The 11,298-nt window shown below is 44.1% G+C and overlaps 1 protein-coding gene across 1 annotated transcript; it reads right to left on the bottom strand.

Annotated features, from left to right (window-relative positions):
* Positions 1 to 213: 213 nt before the first annotated feature.
* LOC135572522 (proline-rich protein 2-like) lies at positions 214 to 3,281 on the bottom strand. Its single transcript, XM_065020622.1, has 2 exons — positions 3,276 to 3,281; positions 214 to 1,305 (listed from the first exon to the last, which is right to left on the bottom strand). Exons 1-2 carry the CDS (start codon positions 3,279 to 3,281, stop codon positions 214 to 216), a joined length of 1,098 nt encoding a protein of 365 aa, XP_064876694.1.
* Between the last annotated feature and the right edge of the window lie 8,017 nt (positions 3,282 to 11,298).

Here is an 11,298-nt window from a genome sequence, read left to right as displayed (position 1 = left end):
AAGTTAGATACATGTTCAATGGTAACTCAGTGGCATTGAATAATGATCAACCATCATGGCAGGGGGGTGCCACCCCTCTGACAACTACCCTGTGGTGGAGAGGAGGGGGGAGCCACCCCTCTGACAACTACCCTGTGGTGGAGAGGAGGGGGGAGCCACCCCTCTGACAACTCCCCTGTGGTGGAGAGGAGGGGGGTGCCACCCCTCTGACAACTACCCTGTGGTGGAGAGGAGGGGGGAGCCACCCCTCTGACAACTCCCCTGTGGTGGAGAGGAGGGGGAGCCACCCCTCTGACAACTCCCCTGTGGTGGAGAGGAGGGGGTGCCACCCCTCTGACAACTCCCCTGTGGTGGAGAGGAGGGGGTGCCACCCCTCTGACAACTCCCCTGTGGTGGAGAGGAGGGGGTGCCACCCCTCTGACAACTCCCCTGTGGTGGAGAGGAGGGGGGTGCCACCCCTCTGACAACTCCCCTGTGGTGGAGAGGAGGGGGTGCCACCCCTCTGACAACTCCCCTGTGGTGGAGAGGAGGGGGTGCCACCCCTCTGACAACTCCCCTGTGGTGGAGAGGAGGGGGGCGCCACCCCTCTGACAACTCCCCTGTGGTGGAGAGGAGGGGGGAGCCACCCCTCTGACAACTCCCCTGTGGTGGAGAGGAGGGGGTGCCACCCCTCTGACAACTCCCCTGTGGTGGAGAGGAGGGGGTGCCACCCCTCTGACAACTCCCCTGTGGTGGAGAGGAGGGGGGCGCCACCCCTCTGACAACTCCCCTGTGGTGGAGAGGAGGGGGGCGCCACCCCTCTGACAACTCCCCTGTGGTGGAGAGGAGGGGGGCGCCACCCCTCTGACAACTCCCCTGTGGTGGAGAGGAGGGGGGCGCCACCCCTCTGACAACTCCCCCCTGTGGTGGAGAGGAGGGGGAGCCACCCCTCTGACAACTACCCTGTGGTGGAGAGGGGGCGCCACCCCTCTGACCTACCCTGTGGTGGAGAGCAGGGGCGCCACCCCCTACCCTGTGGTGAGGGGGCGCCACCCCTCTGACAACTCCCCTGTGGTGGAGAGGAGGGGGCGCCACCCCTCTGACAACTCCCCTGTGGTGGAGAGGAGGGGGGCGCCACCCCTCTGACAGCTCCCCTGTGGTGGAGAGGAGGGGGGCGCCACCCCTCTGACAGCTCCCCTGTGGTGGAGAGGAGGGGGGCGCCACCCCTCTGACAGCTCCCCTGTGGTGGAGAGGAGGGGGGAGCCACCCCTCTGACAGCTCCCCTGTGGTGGAGAGGAGGGGGGCGCCACCCCTCTGACAGCTCCCCTGTGGTGGAGAGGAGGGGGGAGTGTTACACGCTCGAGTGCTGCTTCTTGATGGGCATGTTGTTCACAGACTGTAATTGAATCTGGAACGGCTGAAATGTCAGAGATTCATCTAATGTAACGGCTTGAATCAATCTCCCCACCATTTAATTATCTGGGAATATTGAACAGAATAAACAAGGTCATCAATTGAGCTGAACCTCCCATGAGTCTGACAGCTGAGAGAGTGAATGCAAGGAGAAAGCTGCATGTAAGGCCAATGGATGGTGTGTCCCCCAAATCACACCATATTCTCTATATAGTGCTCAACAACACCATATTCCCTTTATAGTGCACTACATAGGGAATGCATTTGGGACACAGACACAGTGATAGGGAATAATGGTCTCAGACTAGCAGGATGGGTTGGAGGTTAGGGGTGTCTGGCACACCCCCACACACATTACCTCTGAACAGGTTAGTGGTTCATCAGAAGACTAGTGTGGATATTGGAACATAGCCTGGGATGAGTCTCTATCCTACATTAATTCCATTGTTAGCTATCTGGCTTAAATATGAATTAACTACATATACACTGTAAAGGGGGTTCTGTGAATTTGACATGAACTTAGTGGCATTAATAAATTCATCAAATAAAACTGCAAGGGCACTTTCTTCATAGGAGGGCAAAGGGGCAGGTTCTCAGGCACCCCTAGACTAGGTCCCTATCTGGCACGGCTAGACTAGACCCCTATCTGGCACCCCTAGACTAGGTCCCTATCTGGCACGGCTAGACTAGACCCCTATCTGGCACCCCTAGACTAGGTCCCTATCTGGCACGGCTAGACTAGGTCCCTATCTGGCACCCCTAGACTAGGTCCCTATCTGGCACGGCTAGACTAGACCCCTATCTGGCACCCCTAGACTAGGCCCCTATCTGGCACCCCTAAAGCCTTATCTGGCACGGCTAGACTAGGCCCCTGTCTGGCAACCCTAGACCCCTGTCTGGCACCCCTGGACTAAACAGCCTAAAGCTTACTACTGATTTATTAAATGCAGAATCAATATTGTTTCGTCTGAGGCAGTGGTCGTCTGAGGCTTTTTATAGTCCCGTACCCCTTCAAACATTCAACCTCCAGCTGCGTACCCCCTCTAGCACCAGGGTCAGCGCTCTCTCAAATGTTGTTTTTTGCCATCATTGTAAACCTGCCACACACACACTATACAATACATTTATTACACATAAGAATGAGTTGTCACAACCCGGCTCATGGGAAGTGACAAAGAGCTCCTATAGGACCAGGGCACAAATAATAATATAATAATAATCAATCATTTTACTCTTTGTTTAGTCATCTTACATATAACACCTTATTTGTTCATCAAAAATGGTGAATAACTCACCACAGGTTAATGAGAAGGGTGTGCTTGAAAGGATGCACATAACTATGCAATGTTGGGTTGTATTGGAGAGAGTCTCAGTCTTAAATAATTTTGCACACACAGTCTGTGCATGTATTTAGTTTTCATGCTAGTGAGGGCCGAGAATCCACTCTCACATAGGTGCGTGGTTGCAAAGGGCATCAGTAACTTAACAGTGCGAATTGCCAAGGCAAGAAACTCTGAGCTCAGCCCTATCCAAAAATCTGGCAGTGGCTTCTGATTAAATACAATTTTCACAGAACCACTTGTTGCAATTTCGATGAGGCTCTCTTGTTCAGATATCGGTAAGTGGACTGGAGGCAGGGCATGAAAGGGATAACGAATCCAGTTGTTTGTGTCGTCTGTTTCGGGAAAGTACCTGCGTAATTGCGCACCCAGCTTGTGTAGCAAGATGGTGCCGACAGAGATGGCCGCCTCTCTTCAAGTCCTTAGGATACTATGCAATAAATAGTTTTAATGTATTATTTCTTACAGTGTTAGCCCAGAAAATCTTAAGTGTTATTACATACAGCTGGGAAGAACTATTGGATATGAGTGACGTTAACTTACCAACATTACGACCAGGAATACGACTTTCCTGAAGTGGATCCTTTGTTCGGACCTCCACCCTGGACATTGGATCTAATCCCAGAGGACGATCCAAAACAACGTCATCGCCGCAGGAGAGGCAGACGGAGCGGCCTCCTGGTCAGACTTAGAAGGCGAGCACACCATCCACCGCTTCCGAGCATATTACTCGCTAATGTCCAGACTCTAGATAACAAGGTGGATGAAATTAGGGCACGAGTTGCCTTCCAGAGAGACATCACAGATTGTAACATTCTCTGTTTCACGGAAACATGGCTCACTCGGGATACGTTGTCAGAGTCGGTACAGCCACCGGGTTTCTTCCTGTGTCGTGCCGACAGAAACAAACATCTCTGGTAAGAAGAAGGGCGGGGTGTATGCCGCATGATTAACGACTCATGGTGTAATCATAACAACATACAGGAACTCAAGTCCTTTTGTTCACCTGACCTAGAATTCCTTACAATCAAATGCAGACAGCATTATCTCCCAAGAGAATTCTCTTCGATTATAGTCACAGCTGTGTATATCCCCCCAAGCAGATACCTCGACGGCCCTGAAAGAACTTCACTGGACTCTATGTAAACTGGAAACCATATATCCTGACGCTGCATTTATTGTAGCTGGGGATTTTAAGACCTCTTAGGGATGATGCGGCATATAGTCCCTGTGCAGGAACATCAATCAGCGGAAATTTCAGAGCGCCACCTATAGTTTTCGATAAAACTCAAACTTTCATTAAAACACACATGCAAGGTACTGAATTAAAGCTACACTCGTTGTGAATCTAGCCACCAAGTCAGATTTGTAAAATGCTTTTCGGCGAAAGCATGAGAAGCTATTATCTGATAGCATGCACCCCCCAAAATAGCTGAACGACACCTAAACAACAGATTTTGCGGTAGCCGGCGCTACACAAAACGCAGAAATAAAATATAAAACATTCATTACCTTTGACGAGCTTCTTTGTTGGCACTCCTATATATCCCATAAACATCACAATTGGGTCTTTTTCCCGATTAAATCAGTCATTGTATACCCAAAATGTCATTTTCTGAAGGCCGGTCTGATCCAGGAATATTCCCCTTTACAAGACGCAACATCATTTTTAAAATGACAAAAGTTGCCTATAAACTTTTACAAATCACTTCAAACTACTTTTCTAAACCAACTTTAGGTATTAATAAACGTTAATAATCTATCAAATTGATCACGGGGCGATCTGTATTCGATAGCAGCAAGTCTTGAAATCATCGTCCATGTTTTCACTTTCATAACATCCTGCGGTGCGCCCCAAGACAGGAAGTGCCTATACGTCATCTAACCAAGGATAAAGCAGCCACGAAATGCCAGTACTGGCGACATCGTGTGGAAGCTGTAGGCATTTTACTGGGAACCTCATTTATTTTCTGTCGCCTTAGACAATACATTGACTGGCGGATGAATATTTTTTTTGTGTTTTTGGTGAACAGTTTTCCCTGGGATTTTTACTCCTAAACACGTTCTGTTATAGCCACAGACACGATTTAACCAGTTTTAGAGACTTCAGAGTGTTTTCTATACACACATACTTATCATATGCATATACTATATTCCTGGCATGAGTAGCAGGACGTTGAAATGTTGCGCGATTTTTTACAAAAAGCTGCGAAAATTCACATCATCCCTAACAGGTTTTAACAAAGCTAATTTGAGAACAATGCTACCTAAATTCTACCAGCACATTGATTGTTGTACCCACTCGAGCAAAACACTGGACCACTGCTACTCTAACTTCCGCGATGCATGCAATGCCCTGCCTTTGGCAAATATGACCGTGACTCCATGTTTTTGCTCCTCTCCTATAGGCAGAAACTAAAACAGGAAGCGCCCGTGCTTAGGTCTATCCAACGCTGGTCTGACTAATCGGATTCCATGCTTCAAGATTGCTTCAATCACATTGACTGGGATATGTTCCATGTAGCCTCAGACAATAACATTGACGTATACGCTGATTCTGTGAGTGAGTTTATTAGGAAGTGGATTGGAGATGTTGTACCCATTGTGACTATTAAAATCTTCCCTAACCAGAAACTGTGGACTGATGGCAGCATTCACGCAAAACTGAAAGTGCGAACCACCGCACTTAATCATGGCAAGGCGACTGGAAACATGACCGAATACAAACGGTGTAGTTTTTCCCTCCGCAAGGCAATCAAACAAGCTAAGTGTCAGTATAGAGACAAAGTAGAGTTGCAATTCAACAGCTCAAACACGAGACGTAAGTGGCAGGGTCTATAGACAATCACGGATTACATAAAAGAAAACCAGCCCCATCTTGGTCCCAGACAAATGAAACAACTTGGTCCCTTTTGGATATCAATTACATAACATGAATCTGTACAGGAATTGTTATAGGTCCTTTCCCGTGACCAGTGGAGGAGCTTTCAAACAGGCTCTGAGGCACGTGGATGTTACTATAATCATTTCTTCAAACATTCTACACATTAACCAGTGCAATCAATTCAAGACATTTAAACTTTCCATAATGAGCTTCTGTCAATCATTGAACTTTGTGATATGGTTTGGCCTTTGGTTAGCAAGGACAAGGAACTTGCAACATGAGGATTAAGAAAGAAGAATGTCAAAGGTGGGACATCAAGTAATGGGGGCATTGACATTCCTCCCTCCCTATAGAGTGCTCCCTGCAAAGGGCAGAGGCAGCAGGGTATGGACAAGGACCAACCAGGCACAGGAAGTTGGTGGCACCATAATTGGGGAGAATGGGCTCATGGTAATGGCTGGAACGGAGTCAGTGGAATTGTATTAAAAACATCAAACACATGGAAACCATTGTTCCATTTGCTCCATTCCAGATGGATTTTTTTATGAGCTGTCCTCCCCTCAGCAGCCTCCACTGCAAACAGGGCCTTATATTTAGAGGCCAACTTTTAGAATTTTAAATATTCTAGACATTCATAGCATGGTTTAAATATTCCCCATGCAGTGTTAATGGGGAGCTAACATGGTTGCCATAGAATGTTGAAGTGTCATGTAAGTGTATCATAATCCTATTATAGACCAGGGATGGTCAACTGGCGGCGGAGGTGCCAATCCCTGGTCTATAATGAGCATTATGATACATTTACAAGACACTAGAATGGGGGGGTAATGCTGTAAATGTAGTAATGCTATAAATAATATGGTTAACAATGATCAAATTTAAGCAAATATGGAATGGAATAATTTAGCTTATGCTGATTCTTTTTGTAGTGACATTCCTATCTGCCTATACCTACTTGCCGTGTGTGGCAGGCATGCCAGAGTAGACTCCTACTCCTGATTCACCTATAAACGTTGTGACTGCAGACTTTGTCTACCGGCTTAGTTCATGATGTGGTCAAACTCACACACACTCACACTCACACACACACACACACACACACACACACACACTCTCTGAGTAACAGATCTCCACACACAGCAGCAGACACTTCCTGTCAAAGTAACTGTTTCATTTCTGTCAGCCAATCCAATCCACCATAGACTTATTATTCTTTTTAAACCACCTACACTGCAGCTGCATCAGCCTTTGACCTGTATTTCTCTGTAAGAGTTTCCACAGCCCAGTGGTGGCAAAAAACACACTCCACCCCTGGAGGAGATTAATATCATGTTTCAGACACCTCGCGACAGAGTGACAGTGAATGACTGTAAGGCTGTGTAACACAATGGCTCCTTTGTGAAAACAGAGGAACTTACAAATATAGGATCTTAATTTGATCACCCTTTTGCAGGATAAATGTGTAGTGTATTTGAGATTTAAAAAGGGTTCTAAAGTCTGTAATTTCCACTTTGAAATTTCAAACTTGATTTTCCCTTATAAAAACGGTATCAACCCCTAAACAAAATTCCATTAGTTATAATCCACATAATAATTCACATTTCCTGTTGCTGCAGGAAACTGGCTCCAATACAGATCCTACATCTGTATCCAGGAAGTTTGCTAATGCTTTTGATTTAATACATGAAAGATGAGATTATAATAAGACATTTAAAGTGACATGGAGTTTTCTTAGGGATAGATCCCCTTAACCTTTTGCTTGATACACAGGGCCATAATAGCATATCCAAGACAACTCATTGACATGAAGGTTTATTGGGAGTGGGGAAAAGGCTGTTCTGTAGCCTGGCCACATCTAATCTGGCAGAACCAGATGTGTGCAACTTCAACCACCTACTATAAGCTTTAGCTGTAGAGTCTGGCATGTGAAATTAGGTTCCATCTATCCGCTAAAGCCTACATGTATGGCATGACAATGATGATGTTGGATGAAGTACATACTGCATCATGGTCCCTTGGAGGGTGTGTGCGTGAGACCAGAGCTGACAATGATGGAATACACACAAGAGAATGGGATTTAATTATGCACCATTTTCAGTCTTCTCTGTCTTCCATCACTCTCACACTTTCCTTTTTTAATCAACACTCCATCTTGTGAATCTCAGGACAGACTGATCACACTGCCTCCTAATGTGAATATGAAAATGTCCTCATGTAATATTGACTGTAGCCACCATCTGTTCATCGGCTAATAGGCTCAGCTGGGAGACAGAGATCACAGTTGGAAACTGCAAATGATGAAAATGCCGTCTGTAAATGACACGAAGAGAGCACACATGAATAGGGCCGGGCCCTTCTTCTCTCCACTGTAGTTTTTCCTGGTCATTTACAGGTTAGGACATATCTGGCCCTACACGTAACCTATCGGATTACATTATTCTTAATAAGTAGTTGATATAAACATCTGTTTAATTTATTATTTATTTGCATTAGAGCCTGTTTGTATGAACGTTGATAAACTGCTACTCTACAATCTTAATTTCCCTTTAGATAAGGGGAATGAGTTGATAGGGCAGTGAGCAAGATAATCTGCTGGCTACTGTATGCCTTAAAGGGATACTTCAAGCTACCCATAGACTTCCAGTCATTGCGCTAGTTAGCAATTGCGCTAGCTAGCAACACTAGTTAGCAATTGCGATAGCTAGCAACACAAGTTAGCAATTGCGATAGCTAGCAACACTAGTTAGCAATTGCGCTAATGCTAGTCAAAAACATCAGTGCTTTGACTTAACCAACCAATGATGTATATAAACTCTTGATTGATGATGCTATGTAGTGGCCAGCAAAAGGCTTTGAAGCCACCACTCAGCCATAGTGGCCCTACCCAGAAGAAGATGCCCTCCATATGAATGAATGGAATTCTGCAGTATATTCATTAAACTACTGTATTTAAGTATTTTTTTGTTGTAGTGGGGACAGTAACAGAACTTTCAAAAATTTAATTTTTAGGATAAAAAATATATATATATTGTTTGATTTCTTATTTTCATGTTTAGCTCATATCATATAATTTGAAATTATGAATTAATGTGTCTGCTTTGAAAAGCTGGTAATGGCTCACATCAACACCATTATCCTAGAAACCCTAGACCCACTACAATTTGCATACCGACCAAACAGATCCACAGATGAGGTAATGTCTATTGCACTCCACACTGCCCTTTCCCTCCTGGACAAAAGGAACACCTACATGAGAATGTTATTCATTGACTACAGCTCAACGTTCAACACCATAGTACCCTCAAAGCTCATCACTAAGCTAAGGCTCCTGGGACTAAACACCTCCCTCTGCAACTGGATCCTGGACTTCCTGAGGGGCCGCCCCCAAGTGGTGAGGGTAGGTAGTAACACATCTGCCACGCTGATCCGCAACACTGGAGCCCCTCATGGGTGCGTGCTCAATCCCCTTCTTTACTCCCTGTTCACCCACGACTGCATGGCCAGGCACGACTCCAACACCATCATTAAGTTTGCAGACTACACAACAGTGGTAGGCCTGATCATTGACAATGACGAGACAGCCTATAGGGAGGAGGTCAGAGACTTGGCCGGGTGGTGCCAGGACAACAACCTATCCCTCAACGTGACCAAGACAAACGAGATGATTGTGGACTACAGGAAAATGAGGACCGAGCACGCCCCCATTCTCATCGACGGGGCAGTAGTGGGGCAAGTTGAGAGATTCAAGTTCTGTGGTGTCCTCATCACCAACAAACTAGAATGGTCCAAACACACAAAGAAAGTCATGAAGAGGGCACGACAAAGCCTATTCCCCCTCAGGAAACTGAAAAGATTTGGCATGGGTCCTCAGATCCTCAAAAGGTTCTACAGCTGCAACATCGAGAGCATTCTGACTGGTTGCATCACTGCCTGGTACGACAACTGCTTGGCCTCCGACCGCAAGGCACTACACTGGGGCTAAGCTGCCTGCCATCCAGGACATCTACAACAGGCGTTGTCAGAGGAAGGCACTAAAAATTGTTAAAAGACCCCAGCCACCACTGCAATAGACTGTTCTCTCTACTACCGCATGGCAAGCGGTACGGGAGCGCCAAGTTTAGGACCAAAAGGCTTCTCAACAGCTTTTACCCCCAAGCCATAAGACTCCTGAACAGGTCATTAAATGGCTACCTGGACTATTTGCATTGCCCCCCCACCCCTCTTTTATGTTGCTGCTACTCTCTGTTTATCATATATGCATAGACACTTTAACTATACATTCATGTACATGCTACCTCAATTAGCCCGACCAACCGGTGCCCCCGAACATTGGTTACCCAGACTATCTGCATTGTGTCCCGCCACACACCACCCGCCAACCCCTCTTTTACGCTACTGCTACTCTCTGTTTATCATATATGCATAGTCACTTTAACCATACCTACATGTACATACTACCTCAATTAGCCCGACTAACCGGTGCCTGTATATAGCCTTTTTAAAAATGTCTTTACTTATCTTATGTTCAACTAATACCTATTTCTTTACTTAAAAATGGCATTGTTGGGTCTACTGTAAGGTGTTGTATTCGGCACACGTGACAAATGAACTTTTATTTGATTTGTATTAGAATTAACGAGGCAAAAACAAATGTAGATATTAATAAATGCATTTATATAGCTTCCATAGCTTCTGTGGCTTCTATAGTTTATATAGCTTCTATAGCTTCAGTAGCTTCTTTAGCTTATATAGCTTCCATAGCTTTCATAACTTCTATAGTTTATATAGCTTCTATAGTTTCCATAGCTTCCATAGTTTATATAGCTTCCATAGCTTCTATAGTTTATATAGCTTCTATAGTTTCCAGCTTCCATAGCTTCCATAGTTTATATTGCTTCCATAACTTCCATAGTTTATATAGCTGCTATAGCTTCTATAGTTTATATAGCTTCTATTGTTTATATAGTTTATATAGCTTCTGTAGTTTATATAGCTTCTATAGTTTATATAGCTTCTATAGTTTATATAGCTTCTGTAGTTTATATAGCTTCTGTAGTTTATATAGCTTCTATTGTTTCTATAGTTTATATAGCTTCTATAGTTTATATAGCTTCTATAGTTTATATAGCTTCTATAGTTTATATAGTTTATATAGCTTCTATAGTTTATATAGTTATATAGCTTCTATAGTTATATAGCTTCTATTGTTTCTATAGTTTCTATAGCTTCTATAGTTTATATAGTTTATATAGCTTCTATAGTTTATATAGCTTCTGTAGTTTATATAGTTTATATAGCTTCTATAGTTTATATAGTTATATAGTTTCTATAGTTTATATAGTTATATAGCTTCTATTGTTTCTATAGTTTTATATAGTTTATACAGCTTCTATAGTTTATATAGTTATATAGCTTCTATTGTTTATATAGTTATATAGCTTCTATAGTTTCTATAGTTTATATAGTTATATATCTTCTATAGTTTCTATAGTTTATGTAGCTTCTATAGTTTATATAGCTTCTGTAGTTTATATAGCTTCTGTAGTTTATATAGCTTCTATAGTTTATATAGCTTCTATAGTTTATATAGTTATATAGCTTCTATAGTTTATATAGCTTTTATAGTTTATATAGCTTCTGTAGTTTATATAGTTTATATAGTTATATAGCTTCTATAGTTTA

This window comes from Oncorhynchus nerka, linkage group LG2 (assembly GCF_034236695.1).
Source record: "Oncorhynchus nerka isolate Pitt River linkage group LG2, Oner_Uvic_2.0, whole genome shotgun sequence".
NCBI classification, from domain to species: domain Eukaryota; kingdom Metazoa; phylum Chordata; class Actinopteri; order Salmoniformes; family Salmonidae; genus Oncorhynchus; species Oncorhynchus nerka.
The sequence above is the reverse complement of the archived record's forward strand: the minus strand, read 5'-3'. Positions and strand labels throughout refer to the sequence as shown.